This window comes from Trifolium pratense, linkage group LG7, assembly GCF_020283565.1.
Source record: "Trifolium pratense cultivar HEN17-A07 linkage group LG7, ARS_RC_1.1, whole genome shotgun sequence".
Classification (NCBI taxonomy): domain Eukaryota; kingdom Viridiplantae; phylum Streptophyta; class Magnoliopsida; order Fabales; family Fabaceae; genus Trifolium; species Trifolium pratense.
Window position 1 is genome coordinate 28,323,459 of NC_060065.1, and position 21,829 is coordinate 28,345,287.

Genomic DNA, 21,829 nt, shown 5'->3' on the forward strand with positions numbered 1-21,829 from the left:
TTTTTTACATAATATATTAAATTTATTGGAAAGAGAAAGTGTGTGCAAAAAAATAAAAATTTGTTGGTGGATTAAAATAAAGGTATAATAGAAAGATAAAGTGCAAAAATATAATTTACTAATTTTGTGTTACTATTCTAAAAAGACACTTTTTTTATAACATTCTAAAAAGACACTTAAAAATAAACGAAGGGAGTAAGACACAATACTATCATAATCACTATTTCCCGACAAAAGCTCCAATTAGTCCACATAAATTATTATTCACTTTTTTTTTTGGTTTACAATGAGATGAGGGTCGAATCCATGACCTATAACATATTACCCCAACCCCTCACCACTAGACCAAATCTTTTCTAATGAAATTTAATATTCCGATCCATCTAATTTTCAATTCCCAACAACACATATAGTAGTAGTAGTAGTAATAATAACACACATGAGTTTAACTCAATTGGTCGAGACATCATATTTTATATTGAATAGTCAGTGTTCGAACCTCAGACACTGACATGTTCACCTTTAAGATAAAAAATTTAGCCACTAAGAAAAAAAACAACAACCATACTATTTTCAAAAAACTAACAACACCCATTTTAAGGCCTTTTAGATTGACTTATTTTTTAGCTTATGCGAAACAACTTATGCAAATAAATAAGTTTTTTATGTATTATTATAAGTTTTTCAAGTAAATTTATGATAAAACAGTTTATAAAAATACAATTTTTGTCAATGAAAATTTATGAATTAACATAAAAATTTATTTATTTACAAAAATAATTTATATATATTTATGACAATTTTGGCACACAATGTTAATATTTTATATATTTAACATTTTAAAGATTCTTTGAACAATAATTTTGTAACTTTATATAAATTTTTAACACGTTTCAGTGCATCGCACGACTACACAGACTAGTAATAATATATAGAAGTTAGATAGATATAGATAGATATATAGATAGATAGATAATAATTTAGTAATAATTGTTGGTTTGTCTAACTTAGTCAAATCTAAAGAAAGTTCGTGGAAGCAACCTTCACCACCGTTAATCAATTCTTTCCACTGTTAGTTCCCACCCTTCTTCTGTACTCACTTTCTCTCACAACTTCTTCAAGGTACTAACTATCAAAAAACTTTCCTTTACTTTCTTTCTTAAACATTAATTTTTTTTATATTCTTCAATTGAAATCAATGTGATTAAATTAACATGGAGTGTTTGTTTTGGAACTTGAATTGTAAATTTAATGTAAGGACATTATATCAAGAATGTGACTTTAACATAATGAATTCTTAGGGATTTGATTTGAATGAATGATTGAATTGGGGTGTTAAATTTTCCTAGGCTAGGATAATAAAGAATTTATGGGTGGATCACATTCAAAACGGAGAAGCTCTAGGCAACTTTCTTCATCCTCGAGATCAAATCCGCTGTTTCCGCAGTATCAATCACCTTATCTACCACAAACACAAGATCATGGAGCAATGGGGTATAATTATGGGGCTCCACCTCCACCTCAAAACTATGGTAGTGGTGGTAGTCATGCTTCTCAACAAAGCAAGAGATCAGATAAGAAGTATACAAGGATAGATGATAACTATAATAGTTTGGAACAGGTAATTTTTTGAGTCGAATTATTGTTGAATTCAACCTCTAAAGTTGGAGGACTAACAAGACTTTCAGGTCTTGAGTCATTTGGAATAATTTGGTGCTTCGAGTTTAATGATATATGCTATTTCTATTCAATGTTGGAAACATTTTGTTTTCTTGATCTTTTAACTGTTATATATCCTGGCATTATCATTATAATAAAGATGGCGATGAATTGAAGAATATACTAAAAGAAATAATTTCCTAGTGTAGTCTATTTGCTGCATGTTTGATATATATGTCTTTTGACACATGGACCATCATTTTCGATTTTTGACCTAATAATGTTCATGTTGACCAATGATTAGTTTCAAGGCATTTCTGTATCTGGAGGACGTAAATGTCATATCAATGTGCTGACTTTTGTCACTACATTTGGTGGATTATTATTATTATTCATTTGCTTTAATAAGGTTCTCAAGTATTTTTCTTTTCCATATTGGAAGGTAACTGAAGCTCTAGCAAGTGCTGGCCTGGAGTCTTCCAATCTCATTGTTGGTATCGATTTTACAAAGAGCAATGAGTGGACAGGTTTTGCTTCATCTGACTAATCTTCTTTATTTTCTCCTTTTCTTTATTTATTTATTTATTTTTTTTTATAATTGTGTCAATGTGCATAACTTACCTTTGAATTAGGTGCACGCTCATTCCAAAGGAAATGCCTGCATCACATCGGGCATGAACAAAATCCATATGAACAAGCTATATCTATCATTGGGAAAACATTGTCATCCTTTGATGAGGATAACTTGATTCCCTGCTTTGGATTCGGAGATGGTAAATGAGATACATTGTTGTGAATTACATTTATTCTTTAGAATCTAATGTAATGTCCGGCTGGCTGAGTTATATTCTGTGTTGGTTTACATTGGCAGCGTCAACACATGACCAGGAAGTTTTTAGTTTCAATGATGATGATAGATTTTGTCATGGATTTGAAGAAGTGCTGACACGGTATAGGGAATTGGTTCCTCAATTAAGGCTTGCAGGTATTTGAACTTCGGTCAAGTCAAACTTCATCTTTCTTTTTATGTATTTCATTCTACTTTTTTCTTAGGCTTCCTCTACTCATGGCAGGACCCACATCATTCGCCCCAATCATTGAGATGGCAATCACCATAGTTGAGCAAAGTAAAGGCCAATACCATGTTTTATTGATTATAGCAGATGGGCAGGTAGAGAATTACCAGATTTGAAATTGAAAATAATTTTTATTGTTATTTAAATAAATGTATATTGAAATCGAATAATTGAAGTGGTTAAGTTAAGTTGCTTGTACTATAATTCTTTTACTTGATTATTTTATTTTCTTTCGAGGGTTAGGAGGTTGCGATTGTTGATGCTGACCTTAAGATCTTTCTTTGCTTAAATACTCAATACCTTGACACTTGTCTATACTAAATAATAATCAAGCAAATGCAACATTTGTCACGGTAAAGGCATAAATTTTTTGTTCAGAGGGATAAAGAGATACAATAACTTGTTGGGCGATCCGACCCCATTTCTCCCCTCCAAAAAACACCACTTACATGTGAGTTTGTTTTTCCCCCTCAACATACTCTGCTCTCTGCCCCTGATAGTACTAGTAGCCCAAAAAACCATATATATTGGAGAACAAGGTTAGATTATTGGCTAATTGAATGCTATATCAATTATCACTTACTTTTGATATAAAGTGTCTTTTTTTGGGATAGATTTATTTTATAATCTCTATTTTATATCAACTCCAAAGGTCTAAGTTTAAAGGTCAAAGGAGGCTGCTAAATTACACTGAAATCAAAGTAAGAATTAGTTGTAGTTTTCATATAGCATTAGCTGAACAACATTCTGTAATGGTGTGGTTGTGATTGTCATTGGCCATCAATTAGCAATTAGAGACTAAGTATGATAAATGGATTGATGTTGAAGATTGTCAACTTGTCGCAGGTGACAAGAAGTGTTGACACTGATCATGGACAATTGAGTGCACAAGAAAAGAAAACTGTAGAAGCTATTGTAAAAGCTAGGTAATTATCTGCTTGTGTTCCTTTATTTTATTTTTTGGTTGCAATATGTTCACTGCTGTTAACAAAATATCACATGTTTACTTCCAGTGAATATCCCCTGTCAATCATATTAGTTGGAGTTGGAGATGGGCCATGGGACATGATGAAACAATTTGATGACAACATACCTGCTCGAGCATTCGATAATTTCCAGGTATGTTCAAAGCATATTCTGTTTATACTTTTAATAATGATTCTAAACTTATTTTTCCTTTCTCTTTTGCTTTGTCTTGTGCAGTTTGTGAATTTCACAGAAATAATGTCAAAGAACACAGATCGGTCTAGAAAGGAAGCCGAGTTTGCACTTTCTGCCTTGATGGAAATACCTTCCCAGTACAAGGCAACACTAGAACTTAATATATTGAGGTAACAATGTTGACTCTTTTTTTGCCGTCTTTTTCTGTATTGGGTTTGAATTTGGCATCTTCATATGAAGCTGTTTAAGTTGAGGTGTATTATTTTTCAAACAGCAATCGTAGAAGGAATGGCGATATACACAGGATTCCTCTACCACCACCTCAATATGGTGCATCATCATTCAACACCCCAAAGGTTTCCCATCAAAACAGTTTTCGTCCCAGTGCACCGTCTCAAAAACAGAGTGTTGGCACGAACCCCCATGCAAGTTCTGCTTCTGATAATCAGGTGCTTCAAACTACCCGTTTTCTCTTGCTGTTCATTTTTCCTTCTACATTGCACTGTGACTTAAGTAGTGTTTCTACATCTCGTTTTTCATTCGTGATCCTCATGTAGAAGTCTATCTGTGGATCAAAGTGACACTGAGAAGTTTACTTTAACATTCACAATTTAATGCAAATTCAAAACCTATAAACTATTCTGTTTTGTCATCCCTGCAGTTTTGTCCCATTTGCCTCTCCAATCCGAAGGATATGGCCTTTGGTTGCGGGCATCAGGTTAGGAAGCCAGTGGTTTTGTTTTCTCGCATACATTTTAGATCATTGAATGCCCCCATTAGTTAGTTATGCGAGTCTTTTTTTATTAATTTGCAGACTTGCTGCGAGTGCGGCCAAGATCTTCAGTTATGCCCTATTTGCAGGAGTAGCATTGATACTAGAATAAAGCTTTATTAGATTTTATCTTGTGCATGACTTTTGGTATGTATGGAACCTAGTTTTCTGCAAGTTTCTTGATGACTAGGGAGGAAATGGGAGGATGGGGGGGGAAGGTTCCTCATTGTAAATATTTTATTTTTATACAATTTCATACTCAAGAGTCAAGTCCATGATTTGAGTGCATTTTATTTTATATTATAGCGTTGGTTCTCCATCGATATATTCATTTTGTTGAAATTCATCAAATATAATATTCCATGCTTCTTGATGTTTTATTAATATGGCTAATATATTTTGTTTTTCTTATTTTGCGAGATTTTTAAAATTATTTTATTATTTTCATTGTGTTTGTTATAGATTTTTTTAGAAAATCATTTTGTAAATAAAGTTATTTTTAACCCCAAAATGAAAATTTAATTCTAATAACTTTTCTAGATTTTTTTTTTTAAACTAAGGAACCTAAAGTGTAGGACCTTGACATTTTTTTAAAAAAATTATGATAATCATAAATAGCTTTAGATTTTTTAAAAATAATCTTTAGATTTCTTAAAAAACAAAATCATTTTCTTAAAAATATTTTCTTTAGATTTCTTCAATTTGGTTCAATTTGAGTGGTTTGGATATCAATTTCGATAAGGAGATGCTAAATAAATATTATAAAAGATCATAAATATATGAAAATTATTTCAAGTTATCAAATATCAAGTCAAGATATAATTAGACGTATTATCATCAAAAAGAAAAAAATTTAACCGTAGTAAAATTATTTTTTAAATTCATACCATAAAAAAACAATTTATAGAATCCCATAAGTTTATATGTTTCAAATTAATACATTGTCATCTCATCTAGAAAGATTATTGGGGTCCCGGAAATACTCTTTTGCATACTAAATGCATTCTTGCATGAGCCCGACTCAATTGGATTTCACAGATATTATTATTAATATTATTATTATTATTATTATTATTATTATTATTATTATTGTTATTGTTGTTGTTGTTGTTAGGTAAATTCTATGGATATTACTATATTTGATAATTTCGAATGCACCCGTACATAAAGTCATTAAATTAATAAGTAAATGAATATTTTTTTAAAAAGAAATCATGTTTTCTATAAAATTTGATATTTTTATAATTTATATTCCTGATAATATTCAATATTGAATTTTTTTAATGAAAAAAGTTGAAAAATCAGTATAATTTTTTTGTTGTTGACACAAGTGTAATGTTTATAAACAATTAAATTATGTATTTTCTTGTGATATTATTATCTCTAAAATGCAATAATTAGCTAATAATTTATTAATTCATAAAAATAATTCCTAATTTATCAATTTAATAACCTCATGTACTACTGTACATTCGAATTATTCAAATTTACAGTAGAAAAACTCCCTATTATTATTCATCTATAAACTTCCCTCACGAAAAGATTCCTATGAATATTTTAATATCACATTTAAGGATGAGCTGGCTAAAGTTTTGCCAAATTGATTGCACATTTTCAAGTGCATGACTACTACTAACTCGGCTCTAAACCAAAACATTGTCCTACAAAAGGACCCTCCCATTTGGAATCTTAATTATAACCATCCATCACTCTACCCTTGCATATGTAAAACATGTTTCTGTCTTGCTTTAAAACCATGATTATTATCTTATTCATCTTTGTTTGTGTTGGATTAAGCAATGGTGCCAATCAAAAAATACCCCTTCAAGGAAGAAAAGGCCAATGGCAACTGCTTCTCAACAACACAGGTGTCGTTGGTATGCATATGGCATTAACCTACGAAAACACCGTCATAATGTTCGACCAAACTGAAGCAGGCCAATCTAGGTACAAACTTCGTAAACGCTTCAATGGAACCATGTGTAAAACAAACCAACATGATTTAACTGATTCAACATGCTTTGCTCATTCAGTAGAGTATGATATCAGTTCCAATAGAATAAGACCTTTGAGGCTTGACACTGATCCTTGGTGTTCCTCTGGCTCTTTCCTAAGCAATGGAACACTTCTACAAACAGGTGGATTTCATCAAGGTGCTAAAAGGGTTAGATACTATAGACCTTGTGGTGGGAATCATCATCAATGTGATTGGATACAATCAAAGAAATCTCTATCTGATCAAAGGTGGTATGCTTCTAGTCAGATTCTACCAGAACATGACAGAGTTGTTATTGTTGGCGGAAAAAGAGTTTTCACATATGAATTTGTGCCGAAAATTAGTCCTAATGAAAAATCTTTCAACCTTCCATTTCTGCACCAAACCAATGACAGGAATTCAGAAGGGAACAATTTATATCCATTCACTCACCTTTCGTCGGATGGAAACTTGTTCATTTTTGCAAACCGTGATTCCATCTTACTCAACTTGAGACGCAATAGAGTAATCAAGACGTTCCCTCGGATTCCAGGAAATGGGTCGAGAAACTACCCGAGTTCTGGCTCATCCGTGTTACTACCGTTAGACCATAAAGACAATTTCCATAAAGTTGAAGTTATGGTATGCGGAGGTTCTGCTACAGGAGCACTCAATGCTGCTAGAAGAAAAAGGTTCGTTGAAGGTTTAAGATCTTGTGGGAGAATGGTGATCACAGGGAATAAACACAGTTGGGAAATGGATTACATGCCGAAACCGCGTTTCTTACACGACATGCTAATTCTACCTACAGGTAACATCTTAATTGTAAATGGTGCTATAAATGGTTGTGCAGGATATGATAATGCTAGAAATGCTTCACTTGAACCTTATCTTTATAGTCCAAAAAAAAGACTAGGAAAAAGGTTCAGCGTACTTAAGAAAACAATGATAGCAAGAATGTATCATTCATCAGCAACTCTTCTTCCTGATGGTAGAGTATTAGTAGCTGGTAGTAACCCACATGGGAGATACACTTTTCACAATGCAGCATATCCAACTGAACTAAGACTTCAAGCATTTGTTCCACATTACATGGAAAAGAGGTATCATACTTGGAGGCCAAGTAACTTGACAATACAAAAGCATACAATTGGGTATGGTAAAGAGTTCAATGTGACGTTTTTGTTGGGGAAGAGGCCGAGCGATAATGTGAGGTTCAGTGTTTATTCACCGCCGTTTACTACTCATGCATTTGCCATGAATCAGAGGATGTTGAATCTGAGGTGCAAGAGGATGGTGAGAAGTAGTAAGGGGTGGGTGCATGCAGTATTGGAAGCTCCGCCATCATCTGTTGTTGCACCTTCTGGTTATTACTTGCTCACGGTGGTGAATGAAGGAATTCCAAGTTTGTCTCAGTGGATTCAGTTTGCACACGCTTAGGCTTCTTTAAATGAAAATGGCTCAAATTAAAGGATCTATACTTTATTACAAAATATAACTAATGAGAAAAAACTATATATATTATATATATATATATATATATATATATATATATATATATATATATTTTAACGGCAAATATATTATTAATCAGGTCTCTGCACAAGACGAAGACCGGTATAAAAATAACTACATAATAGGGTGCCGTATATATGCGGAACGCCAAAATATAGTTGGTACGGTAGTTAGTTATATACATTGTCCGATAAAAAATTATAAGTTATATGCAGAGTGGGGTATGCAGTATTTGTAGTTTTTCCTTCTAATATATAGAAGAAAGAAATTACTATTTGATAAGCCACTCCTTTTATTTCTACTTGTATGAAGCTCATTTAAAATGGAAGTTTATGTTTCATTTGTTTACAATTTTAAATCAAATTTAAATTTAGTGTTATACTAAACAGTGTTCCGGACACTTATTAAGCATTCTAAAATCCAAAAATGCTTCTGTAATTAATACAATTGCTTATTTGTTAAAAAAAATAGTTAGAAGGAATTTTGCAGATTAAACAAATTTTATGAGTCTAAATTTTAAAATAGTAGGAAATATCATGGAAACTATATTAATGTAAGTTGGATATATTAAAAATAAAAGTTGGATATATTTTAGTCGGAAAAAAAATTGGATGATATTTTTTATGTACTATGTAAATTACGGGAATGGATTGTCTCCCGTGGAGACAAAACTGGAGAGAATAATGTGACTTAATCACAGCCATTCATTTCTTAAAGTGAAAAATCCATGGATAAAATTAAAACACAAAAACAACTTGTCGTTTTCTGACTTCTCCCCTTCAAAACTCATTTCAACCTTAGTTCTCTGCAACTCTAAAACTCAAATTTCTAGTCAAAAAATTACAAAATTACAAACCCATTTCAACCTATCACAAAATCTGCAACTCCAAAACTCAAATTTCTACACCTCTCTTGTTAATTATGAAACGGCCAGTGGATGAACGCAATTCATGGCGGCCTGTGTGAGAACGTGATTCGCGACGGTGTGGGGTTAGTTGTGTTTGAAGCAACAGCAGCCGCTGTCCTGGTCGTGGCCGACACAGAACGTGGTGGGTGGGGAAGTCAAGTGGTGGAGTAGTGTGCTGCCGCAAGCAGAACATCGTCACCGACGGGGAAGTGACGTGGAGTAGTGTGACAACCCCTTCTCTATTTTTCCCTCTTTCTTCTCCCACTTGAAGATTCTTATTATCATCAGTTTATTTTCAAATTCAGTGACAATTGCAAAATAGAGATTGTAAAAAAGCAATGGTGTGAAAGAGTAACATTTGTAAAAGAGGGATGGTTATCAACTTGTATTAGATTGTTTGTACATCAATGTAAAATTATAGTTCTTTGTTGTAACATTTGATCTTTAAGATCTTGTACTTTGAAGTTTTGATCAATGGAAACTCTACATTTAGAACCATACAAAACTTAATGTCTCTCAACAAATTAGAACCATTCTTCATCAAATGACCAAGATGTTTTAAGACATTTTGCATCAAATGCCAAGTACATAAACCATGGTATGTTTCAGGCATTACCTCACGTAAAGCTTTAGCCATTGCGTGGTCCTGATCCGTGAAAACAGTTTGAGGCTTCTTACTTTTATGAGCCTTCAAAAACTCCCTAAACAACCATTCAAATGATTCTGCAGTTTCATCATAAAGAAGCGCAGCACCAAAAATGACCACTCCTCTAAAGTGATTAAATCCTGCAAATATAGCCAATGGTCTATATGCATTGTTAGTACTATATGTAGTGTCAAGAGTGACTACATCACCAAAGTATTCATAATCCATTATCATTCTCGCATCAGCCCAAAAAATATTTGTTATTTGTTCATCAATGTCTAATTGGATTCCATGGTAAAATGATGGATTTTCTATACACTTTTGTTGAAAGTGTTGTAATAAACTGCCAACCTCCCCGTATGCCATGTTTTTCAATCGTTTGATGCGAAGATAATTCTTTTGATCCACACGTGTGTAACCAAGGTTCTCTCTGCCACCAACTTGCCTGCTCATTAGCTCAAATAAAGCCCTTTGCTTGATTCCTGCATCATCTGCCAAGTCTATCTCATGAGCTTGAATTTTAGATAAATTACGTTGAGATGCAAGCATGTGAGTCGTCTCAGGAAGGTGCAACTCATGATTATGCTTATCAAAAAAATCATGAATTTTATACTTGGCAATATCTTTCAAGTATTTAATTCCCATCTTAACAGGGCATCCGGTTCTTGTTTGAAATCGACGATTACTTGTTAAGCGATCTCTTTTATCTGGCTTACGAACACCTTCTTTACTACACACATATCTTGCAGACAAAATCATTCCATGTTTGTCTGGATTAAAATATTGCCTTCGAACATTAAATCCAATTTTTCCCCCATAATCCTTCCAAAATTCCCATGCCTCTTCCCAAGTATTGAATAGTTTGCCTAATTGAGGTTGCCACTCAAGTTCGTTATCCATAGACATGGTTTCTTGTGGAACCACAGAATCCATTGGCAACCTAATTAATTGAAATGGAAAGAACTAATTAAAATCAATACTATAAAACAAGTTCATTATTAACTAAGTAACTGGAATAATTTCAGTACTATTACCAAGTCTACTATCACCAAACTAATGTAACCAAGTTCATTATACATAAACAAGTTGTTACCTGTTAGCTTGAAATTGTTCTTCCAACCATGGACGATGGATAGACGACTCAATATTCATCCTAGAAATGGAATAACAGAGACAATGAATGGATGTCGTAACAGAGAGACTAACATTAACCAATCGTGTCGGAGACGACGGCAACGGCGAAGACGACGACAACGACGTTATCCAATAAACCAGAGGACACGATAACGATAAACGGAGCCAACGGCGAGGTCAACCAACTAGCTTGTAATGATGATGTCAAATAGTCAGCACAGGAGGAAGATGGTGTCACCGAGTTGATTGTTGTTATTGAAGAAGATAAAGGGTTTCAACGTGAAAAGTGAAAAGGGAGGGAAAGAAAAGAGGGAAAGGAAAGAGCCAAAACGACAAGTTATTTTTGTGTTTTAATTTTATCCATGGATTTTTCACTTTAAGAAATGAATGGCTGTGATTAAGTCACATTATTCTCTCCAGTTTTGTCTCCACGGGAGACAATCCATTCCCGTAAATTACTGTAAAAAAAACTTAAAACTCAAAGATTTTCATTTCATTAGTGAATTTTTTTCCCATTTCCCAAACCCCAAAACTTGCTTGAAAAAACAAAACAAAATCTGAGTCCCATTCGGAAAAAACAAAGAAGCTAAGAACACCATTTTTCCCAATCCATAGCACTCATTCTTTCCAATTTTGTTCTCCCGATCGCTTCTCTCTCCGCCGCTCACTCAGTGAATAACGCTTCCTCCCTCCCTTCGCTGCCTCTCTCCGGCCGCCGCTTTCTGTGAAGAAAATTTCAATTACTAAACCTTCTTTCTCATTTTCTATTTCAATTACTGTTTCAATCAATTTCTATTTCAATTTCAAACTTAGGGTTTCTTTACAAAGTAATTTAGGGTTTCTTTGCAAAGTACCTTTTCATTTCGTTTTCTATTTCGATCAATTTCTCTTTCAATTTTTATTCATATGTCATGCCATGGCTCTTGTGAAACCTCACTGGTAGGATAATTCAAAGTCTGTTGTAACATTCATATGTAAGTACAAATTTCATGTCAATACCTTACAAAGTTCAAACAATAGAGGACATTGTAAAATAAGTAGAGGCAGGGGATCTGAAACTCCGAGTTCGAGTACAAGAGGTAGGCAAATTCTTTGATCTTCACATCGTATGGTATATAAGTTGTATATCCATATATACATTGAATTAGGTTTTGTTTTGGATAAGCAGCTTAGTTAAGCATTTATCATATAATTTCTTATATGATATAACCCCCAAGTTTGATGGTAGGAATCCATGAATATTTTTTTTGCTCCAAAACTTTGTAATTGTTGAGATGCCTAAGCAATTTTTAAGAAAAGCTTACAATGCTTTAAATCCATTACGAGTATGAATTTGTATTCGCAATGTAAGAATGGTATCTATTGAGCTTTTATGACTTGAATGCAATTCAATACTGCGAGATAATATATTATGGGCCTAAATTTTGAGACTATCGGCTGCCTCAATGAATATTATTTGTTATATAAACGGTTGCTAGTATTTGGAAGCCTCATTGACCGTAAAAACATTATGAACACTTTACTCATAATGTAAAAGTTGCCTGATGCCTTCGATGCGATATCAATATGAATTGAATTTGATTCATACATAATATAAGGGATGGATTATTGGATGTATCGATGACCCGAAAGGAATCAATGAATATTATTTGTTATATAAACTGTTGCTAGTATTTGGATGCCTCATTGACCGTAAAAGATATTATGAACTCTTTGTAAAAGTTGCCTGATGTCTTCGATGCGATAATGATATGAATTGAATTTGATTCGTTCATAGTTGTTGCTAGTATTTGGATGCCTCATTGACCGTAAAAATACATTATGAACTCTTTACTCATAATGTAAAAGTTGCTTGATGCCTTCAATGAGATGTTGACATGAATTGAATTTGATTCATTCATGATATTATGGATGCATTGTTAATTTACTTATAATTTAAAAGTTGTCTGGTGCCTTCAATGTTATGTTATATGAATTGAATTTTATTCATTCATAATAGAAGGGATGAATTTGTTGTGATTTAATGACCCTGAATGCAAATATAGACGGATATTTGCTGCTGCGAGATGGAATATGGGATGCCTTGATGATCCAAACTGAATTATGGAGATTATTTGTTCTATAAATGTTTCAAGTAGTTGGATGCTTTCATATGACCCTAAAGAAAACATTGTGAACACTACACTCATAATTTTAAAGTTGGATGCTATCTTAAATGGTACTGTATTTTGATATGTGAATCTATTGGGTGAATCTATTATACTTTATGATTCTTACTGCAATCCCAGATTGAGAATTGTCGCTTGAGATAGAACATGAGATGTCTCGATGATTTGAAATGAATCATCTGTATATATTTTCCATGAATTTTTGAAATAAGTTTGAGGGCTTTTCTTACTTGTTGAGGACTTTTAGCACTCAACGGGTTTTATTAGGAAATTGAGGTTTTCATGCAGTGTGTGATTCTTAAAAAAAGAGTAAACCGTACGTGTTTGATTTTAAATTTTTTCTCAAACAATTCAATACCACCTAATTGGAACGACACACATGAGATTCAAATTTTTAGCAATATAACACTTCGATATCAACTAATTGGATTACCTATGACTCAAAAAACCTAGTTATCAAAAAAGATTATTAAGTTGTTACCAATTCTACCGATAAGAACTAAGAAAATAAATTGACCAAATTGAAATGTAAAACACTTAAGAATTTAAATGTCGACAATGTAACAGTTCAACATCAACTAGTTAGATTAACTATGACCCAAGAAACGTAATTCATATGAAATGAGTGTTAAGTCTCAACTAATTTTCTCAACTGTGACATAGGAAATCAATTCATCTTAGTTAATCTATTTAACTTGACCTAATTGGAATGATAAACACTTAAAAATTTGAATTTCAACAATCTAACAGTTCAATATTATATTATTGCACTGACAACTATTGTTAAGTCACAACTATTGAATTCTCAATCTGACTTTTTAACTTGACCAAATTGAAATGGTAAACACTTAAGAATTCAAATTTTGACAATCAAACAGTTAAACCTCAACTAGATAGATTAACTATGACTTAAGAAATGTAGTTCATATGAAATTATCATTAAGTCTCAACTAATAATAATGTCAATTGTGACTAAAAAATCAAAATTTATAGATCAAACTCAACTTGAAACATAGTTTATGTGTAAACATAACTAATTATGTTTACTTTCATTAAGGAATTCAAATTTTTTCAATCAAGTCATTCAATATCACCTAATTTGACTAACAATAACTTTTGAATTTAAATTTCGACAATCAAGCATGTATAGAACAATATAAAAAGTTAATTTACGAACCTTTAGTATTTTTCAAACTGAGATTATTAAATATGAATTTTCTAAATCAAAATATCATGATATAAGTAGCGAATGTTCTGACCTAAAAATAAAATTTTTAGCTCCTAATTTTTGGACAAATATTTGATAATGCTCTATACATATTTGCAAAATCATCATAAATACACATCAACTTAAAAACATGACTAAAATTGCATGCATAAACATTTTGTAGGGATGAAAACATGACATGTTTTTAAGAAGACGAAAAATTAAATTTAGTAATTTTGCAGCGACAAAAAACTTATTTAATACTATAAAATATTAAAAATTAACGGTATTACAATAAAATATTTGAACATATTAAAAATTATAAGTTTTTTCGTAAAAAAATAAATGTTTTTAATAATTATATGTATTAATTGTTAAACAGTAAATAAATATTAAACTTTATAAACTAATAATATTAAAAAAACTAAGAAATAATATTGAAATATTAAAATCATAGTTGGATAAAATAATAATAATAATAATAATAATAAAATTGTTAAATTCATAAGGTTTTTTTGAGAAAATATCATATCTTTTATATTATAAGTTTGTATACACAAGCAAACCCTAAACCCTAATTTGTTTTCGTTGTTTTCCCTCCATTTTATCTTGCAATTTTTATTAAAAAATAATACAATTTTCCCTTAACTAGGATTAGAACCCACAACCCTTTGGTGCAAGGCAATATTTCCAACCACTATGGCAAGTATATCAATTATGATTAAAATTATGTGCAATAATTGATAAGCACCATCAATTTTAAAATTATATCATATCAAAATTATTGTTGACTATATTATTCATCACGAAATATTTTTATGTCTTTCCTGATCGATGATTTTTTTTCTACCGGATCATATATTTAGAGAATAATTATCATGTGAGATTCGGAAAGTTATTATCACGTGTGATTTATTATCTTTATTCTTGAAATCGATATTGTTTTAAAAATTTATGCTAACTTTATATATATATATATATATATATATATATATATATATATATATATATATATATATATATATATATATATATATATATATATATATATATATATATATATATATAAAGCGTGCAATGGAACAAGACTTATTATTACGAGATTGAGAAAACGTGCTCTTGAAGGAAAATTTATTTCAGGAAATAATATTGGTGGTCAGGTTTTCATACCTAGATTTTTTCTGACACCATCTGACGTGAGAATTCCTTTTAAATTTCAACGGAGACAATTTCCTATAATGATTTCTTTTGCGATGACTATTAATAAGAGTCGGGGACAATCTTTAAAGCATGTTGGGATATATCTTCCGTCGCCAATGTTTTCACCTGGTCAGTTGTATGTTGCAATTTCAAGAGTTACTTCTAGCTAGAAAAGGATTAAAAATATGGAAAATGCTGAATCAAGCGAAAAAACTTTTCGTGAAATATAGCGAATGCACTATTTTCATCAATTTATCGTTTTTTAACACAAAGTTGCATGCCTTATTATACTATTATAAATTATAATGTATCATATACATATGATCATTGTCCACTCACTCAGCAACATCTTAAATAAGTGTAAATAAAAATCTTAATAATGCAATAAAACAAAAATAGGTAAATTATTTTTTAGTGTAGAATTAAATATATTTTTTTGGTTTTCACCACCAGTTTAATCTGATTCGGGGGTTAATTCTGACATCAAGTGGTTCCAGCCCTCTCTCATCGCAGTTGCGAGGGATCGAACCGTGGTCCTCCCTACCAAGTTCAGCGTCAATCACCACTGAACCAACTAACGATTGGTGAATTAAATATATTTTTAGTCCCTATAAAATAGTGATCTTCTAAGGATAGTCTTTATTTAATTTTAATAAATTTTTAGTCCCTAAAAAATTATTTTGCACTCAATTTTAATTCATAAAGTTAAGATAACTTGTATTTTTGAGTGATTTAATAGTAGATAGGTTTAGAACATCATAAAAAATTTGTACGTCCAAAAAAGAAAAAAAACTCAAAATATGATTTCTTCATGATTTTTGTTACGATCGAGAGAACCATGATTTGATTCACGCAACCACTATGGGAGGAGACTGAAACCACTTACTGTCAGAACTTTCAACCAAACTAAATTAGGCGGTCCGGTGGGCTAGATACCGATGGTAAACAAAATTAAAAAATAGGAACAATCTATTAAAAAATTAAAAACAGAAACGTGATCAAATTGATGTTGCAACAGTGACATCAAGCTGTAGAAATATTTAGTGAATGTTAAAGTGACAAATTGTATGTGGCACATGACTAGCTAGATATATTTAGTAACAAGTGCTAGATTCACGTGGAGAATCCGTCGACAACTAACTTTTGTTGGAAGGAAGCGTAAAAAAAAAAACCAATTCGTGACATTCACGAAGAAACTTGTTCGCTATATATAGCATTACTCTAAAAATATTGATCATCGATGACGACGGTGAAGATACGACTAAGACTTCGAATGTGGTCTATAAGGAAGTCTTCCGTAATATAACATAATTTTCTTTGTATAAATATTTATCCAAAATTATTGTTGAACTATCGTTTAATGTTACTCAACTTTTTTCATATACCTTACATTATTGGAATTATCATATCTTATTTAATCTTTATATATCTTACCGCTAATCAGACTCGTGCACCGCACGGGTCGATGTTCTAGTGTTGTCAAAATACGATAGTCATATGATTTTTATAGGATATTAAATAATTAAATCATATTAAGATATTTGAACCTTTGTTAAAAAAAATTGATTAAAAAAAACGTGATTGATGCATGCATAAAATATGTTGTCAAAATTGCTTAAAATATTTGAAAGATTTGATGGATGTCTTGATTTACCGTAGAACATAATTGATGATTATATTTATAGGAAGGATACATTTGTAAATATTTAAAAGTAGTGTTTAATGAAAAAAAAACTTAAAAAAGAAATAAAATTGCATTAAATACTTGTCACTTATTAATCATATCAACAGTGTACTGGTACACACCTACGTATAGAATATTTAATTAGAACCGCCATGCGCCCTGATTGGCCGAAAAGGCTACCTAACATTCTGGATGGACACACGGAAAAAGGTTTGGATAACATTTGAAGTAAAGCTGACTCGTCCTTGACATGGCACCGCGTTGCAATTGCAAACATACTGGCTGGCAGCAGCGATTCTGATCCTGCTACTCTGATCTAGACTCTAGTAGATCATTTTGAATTTTCTTTGTAGTACTATGTAATATGTATGTATCTGTGTACTAGTAGTATTTTTTTTACGAAGGGAGTAAACAGTCACTTTGATCCCCGAAAGTGGCACTCGCTGTCATATTAGTCCCTGAATCATCAAAAAACATTTAAAACTCCCTGAATGTAACTTCCGTTAGTCAAAATAGTCCCCGACGTCAAGTTTTAGCAAAGAACTGTTTGATAGTGCTGATGTGGACAATTTGTTGACTTTGTTGACCAATATGTGTCACTTTTCTTTAAAATTTGATGCCACGTAGGCATGGACCATATTGAAGGAAAAATTAAACAAAAAGGAAGATGAACATTGAGGGACTAAATTGACAAAGAAAAAATCACCCCCAAATATAAAGTGGGAATCCAAAATCTTCTTCCTCTTCTGTTTCACCAAAACAAAATCTTCTTCCTCTTCTCATGGCCATGTTCTTCTTATTCTCATTGAAGTTTTATCAATCATAATCTTTATACCATTTTTGAAATCCTTGAAAGATGAAAGGGGGAGGTAAAGTGGGAATCCAAAATCATCTACATACATTATTTTACTATTTGATTTGGTTTTGAAATCCTTAGTAATTAAGAATATCGAAAAATCCACTCAAATTTGTTTGAACATATCTGGAGAAGACAAGTGCAATTTCAATTTATGTTAGAGGCTTCTTTATAGTTGTTTATGAAGAAGTTAGATAGTTTTTGAAAAAGTTGAGATGAATAAGTTAATTTCAATTTATGTTAGAGGCTGCTTTATGATTATGGAGAGGTTATGATTGATAAAATTTCAATGAGAATAGGAAGAAGATGGAGATGGGAAGAGGAAGAAGATGAAGATTGATTTAGGGTTTTATATTTGGAGGTGATTTTCTCTTTTAGTCACTTTAGTCCCTCAATGTTCATCTTTCTTTTTGTCCTATTTTGCGTTCAATATGGTCCCCGCTTACGTGGCATCAAATTTTAAAGAAAGTGACATGTATTGGTCAATGAAGTCAACAAATCGTCCACGTCAGCACATCAAACGGTTCTTTGCTAAAAATTTACGTCAGGGACTATTCTGACTAACGAAAATTACATTCAGGGATCTTAAAATGTTTTTTGATGATTCAGGGACTACTACGACAGCAAGTGCCAATTTCAGGGACCAAACTGACTGTTTGCTCGAATGAAGGGAATAGATTAACGTTAGATTGTTCTCTTGCTGTGAACAGGGGCGTCTCCGAGTTTTAGAAGGTTCTGTGCTAAATATAAAAGTGACCCTTTAATAAAAAAATATAATTTTTTTTTAAAAAAAAAATTCAATTTAAATTGCATATAATATAAAAAAAAAAAAATCATTCTTATTCTTGTAAACATATAAATTATCAATATTAAACCAATTGAATTAAATCAAATGGGACAAGAAATCTATACATATAATAAAGAGAATACTTTTTTTTGGTGTGAATTTTTTTTATTTCCAACTTTACTCTCTCATACATGAGTGGTTGATTCAAGGAATTGGTAACCGCATGCATAACCATTTTTGGTGTGGACTTTTCATAATACCAACAATACCTTTATTTTTTTTAGCAATAAAAATTTTTTATTAACAAATTCACCATAACATAAGTCACAAATTTTTTTTAGTAGCGAAAATCTTTTATTAACAAACTCACCATAACATAAGACATGTCGTTTTTTTTGGACATAGTTAGACACAAGCATGCGCGGAACGCGTCTGTCTGGCCCGCTAGTACAAAATAATTATCTTTGTATATAACGTAAAAAAGGATTCAGTCGTTGTGATCGGAGGAGGGTGTGTGTGTGTGGGGACTTTAACGCTGTGAAGAATGCTGACGAACGACGTTCTTCACGGGCGGGGCACCGTTCTTTGGATTCTATCCCTTTCAATCGCTTCATCGAAGAAAACACCTTGGTCGACCTTCCTTTGAGTGGGCGAAAGTTTACGTGGTATAAAGGGGATGGTCTCTCGATGAGTCGTTTAGACAGGTTTTTGCTTTCCGAGGAATGGTGTTTGGCTTGGCCAAATTGTATGCAGGTGGCGCAGATGCAGAGTCTATCTGATCATTGTCCCCTGATTTTGTCAGCTAATGAGGAGAATTGGGGGCCCCGACCATCGAGGTTGTTGAAGTGTTGGTCAGATGTCCCTGGATATAAGCTCTTTGTGAAGGATAAATGGAATTCTTTTCAGGTTGACGGCTGGGGGGGTTATGTTCTTAAAGAGAAATTTAAGATGATTAAGCTGGCTCTGAAAGAATGGCATCTGACTCACACTCATATCTTATCCAGTAAGATAGATTCCCTTAAAGCTCGGCTTTCTCACCTTGATCAGAAGGGGGAGGAGGATGATCCTTTGGATGACGAGGTTGAGGAACTTCATGGGATAATGTCGGATATTCGATCTCTATCTCGGATGAATGCCAGCATCTCCTGGCAGCAGTCTCGCTCGTTGTGGCTCAAAGAAGGAGATGCTAATTCTAAGTATTTGATGCGCTGCAAGTATACAGCCTTGCCGCGTGTAGTTTTAAAAGATTATCGATCCCACAGAGACCAATAGTCGACCTACCGTTATCTAATGTTACGTTGTAAATCTAAGGCTAAATAGTAAATAGTAGTAGAATTTTTAAATAAAACAAAAAGAAAATATTTTTTTGGGTTTTTAGAATAATAAAGCGTATTGCTAGGATGAGCTCTTAGTTGCTTCACAGGGTTCGATATTTAATTCGCGCTAAGTAAAATTACTACCGCATCTAATTGTCGTATTTTAATAAAAGCGATGCTCCAGGCGAAAGCCGTTCTCACTTCCAGCTTTCACAACTCTCATCATGAAATTATAAAATACTTATCAAAGTAGTTTTCGTGCTAAGTAAAATTACTACACCACCTAGTTGTCGTATTTTAATAAAGTCGATGCTCCAGGCGAAAGCCGTTCTCACTTCCAGCTCTCACAACTCTCATCATGAAATTAATAAAATACTTTACAAAGTAGTTGCGTTGCTTCTAGATATTTAGTGGTGTAAACAATTAAGTTTTCGAATTATATTGGTTTAAAAACACTAATCTCAGCTATCGCGAATCTTGACTAATGTTGTAGATTATAAAGGTGATGCTAAACTCTCGTCTCACATCCGCTAATAAAGTACTTTTTGAAAACCAAATATAATTAAATTACTTCTAATCCTAAGTGGGCGTTCTTCCGAATTAGAAATAATTATCGACTCTAATCCTAAGTGGGCGTTCTTCCGAATTAGAATCAATGTTCAGTTTTTACTATCTAGTAGAAATCTCATGTGGCGTTCTATGTTGATCCTACTTTAATTAATTCTCACTCTCGTGACAAATTATAGTCATTTAAAAATAAAAACTGCTTAAAGAAAACTTAAAAGAAACTAGCGCGCGAACTAACTATCGAAACCCTACTAGCTACTAATCACACATCCTAGCAATATTAAATTAGCTAGACATAACTAAAACTAAAGACGAAATAAATAAATAAGCGGGAAATAAAAACATAAAGCAAATAAATAAATAAAGCATAAATAAATAAAAACAATAAAGAAAAATAAAAGAAAGAAAATAAAATAAAAACCTGGACAAAAGCTCCAAGGAATAACGTCGGCACAAAAGAAAATAATATTCAACTTTAGAAAGAATTCCCGCAAAGGCTTAAGAATTCTTTCCAACTAACTATACGAGTTATATTCTCGTTTTACAAGTTAATTGTTACAAAGTTGTGTGTCTAGAAAGTGGAGAAAAGGGGCCTATTTATACTAATTTCACAAGAGACAAAACATCAATTTGGCCGATGTGGGACTTAAGGAAAAATAGCGCGTGACCGTTTGATGAAACGTGTGGCCATGATGAAAAAGGAATGTGGCGGGTGCCACCTTGTGTGCATGTGGCGGTTGCCACTTTTGGTTGGCTGGTGGGCGCCACTTTGGAGGAGCTGGCAGTTGCCATTTTTCCTTGGTGGCAGGCGCCACTTCTTTGCTTTTGTGTGGGCTGCACATGTGTGGCTCAATTGGCTGCACGTGTGTGGCCTTTTTGTCCGGTTTTTGCTCCTTTTTGGTCCGTTTTCGCTCTTTTCTTCAACTCGTACAATTTTTATCTGTTTATTTAAAATACGAGAAATAAGTAACGATTCATAATATAAAACTTCGAAATCGAAATAAAAATAATTAAAATATAATAGTAAATTAACTAAATAAATAGCATATTTTTAGGCGTATCAAACTCCCCTAAACTTGAACCATTGCTTGTCCTCAAGCAATTTAGCTTGCATATAGAAAACATTTGAAATGCGAAGCAACTCACACACACAGACTTAGAGGAAAATAACATCACAAGTACTCATACGTGGTCAGAAA

At 32.4% G+C, this 21,829-nt stretch overlaps 3 protein-coding genes across 4 annotated transcripts; 2 read left to right on the forward strand and 1 right to left on the reverse strand.

Annotated features, from left to right (window-relative positions):
* Window positions 1-903: 903 nt before the first annotated feature.
* On the forward strand, window positions 904-4,993 carry LOC123898324 (E3 ubiquitin-protein ligase RGLG2-like). 2 transcript variants are annotated; one of them, XM_045949251.1, is made up of 12 exons: window positions 904-1,122; window positions 1,350-1,621; window positions 2,102-2,186; window positions 2,292-2,432; window positions 2,531-2,644; window positions 2,733-2,830; window positions 3,582-3,661; window positions 3,749-3,854; window positions 3,939-4,066; window positions 4,171-4,345; window positions 4,558-4,614; window positions 4,711-4,993. In XM_045949251.1, exons 2-12 carry the CDS (start codon window positions 1,370-1,372, stop codon window positions 4,789-4,791), a joined length of 1,317 nt encoding a protein of 438 aa, XP_045805207.1. In that variant the 5' UTR covers window positions 904-1,122; window positions 1,350-1,369; the 3' UTR covers window positions 4,792-4,993. The 2 variants fall into 2 exon arrangements, with proteins under 2 accessions (XP_045805207.1, XP_045805205.1); XM_045949249.1 differs by having other exon boundaries at window positions 963-1,122; window positions 3,749-4,066.
* Window positions 4,994-6,313: 1,320 nt separating this feature from the next.
* Window positions 6,314-8,444, forward strand: LOC123898325 (aldehyde oxidase GLOX-like). The gene has a single exon (XM_045949252.1). The coding sequence runs from the start codon at window positions 6,401-6,403 to the stop codon at window positions 8,081-8,083; it is 1,683 nt and encodes a 560-aa protein (XP_045805208.1). The 5' UTR covers window positions 6,314-6,400; the 3' UTR covers window positions 8,084-8,444.
* A 529-nt stretch (window positions 8,445-8,973) lies between these two features.
* Window positions 8,974-11,437, reverse strand: LOC123893725 (protein FAR1-RELATED SEQUENCE 5-like). Its single transcript, XM_045943523.1, has 2 exons — window positions 10,805-11,437; window positions 8,974-10,651 (listed from the first exon to the last, which is right to left on the reverse strand). The coding sequence occupies exons 1-2, from the start codon at window positions 10,861-10,863 to the stop codon at window positions 9,481-9,483; spliced, it is 1,230 nt and encodes a 409-aa protein (XP_045799479.1). The 5' UTR covers window positions 10,864-11,437; the 3' UTR covers window positions 8,974-9,480.
* Between the last annotated feature and the right edge of the window lie 10,392 nt (window positions 11,438-21,829).

What these genes read in the sequence shown, in the direction of transcription:
- LOC123893725 (XM_045943523.1), bottom strand. Translation starts at nt 10,863, where the DNA reads ATGAATATTGAGTCGTCTATCCATCGTCCATGGTTGGAAGAACAATTT. An exon ending in GAACAATTTCAAGCTAACAG is followed by an intron (nt 10,652 to 10,804) that starts GTAACAACTTGT and finishes TCAATTAATTAG; the next exon opens with GTTGCCAATGGATTCTGTGG.
- LOC123898324 (XM_045949249.1), top strand. Translation starts at nt 1,370, where the DNA reads ATGGGTGGATCACATTCAAAACGGAGAAGCTCTAGGCAACTTTCTTCA. An exon ending in TCCTCAATTAAGGCTTGCAG is followed by an intron (nt 2,645 to 2,732) that starts GTATTTGAACTT and finishes TACTCATGGCAG; the next exon opens with GACCCACATCATTCGCCCCA. An exon ending in CTAGAACTTAATATATTGAG is followed by an intron (nt 4,067 to 4,170) that starts GTAACAATGTTG and finishes TTTTTCAAACAG; the next exon opens with CAATCGTAGAAGGAATGGCG.
- LOC123898325 (XM_045949252.1), top strand. Translation starts at nt 6,401, where the DNA reads ATGTTTCTGTCTTGCTTTAAAACCATGATTATTATCTTATTCATCTTT.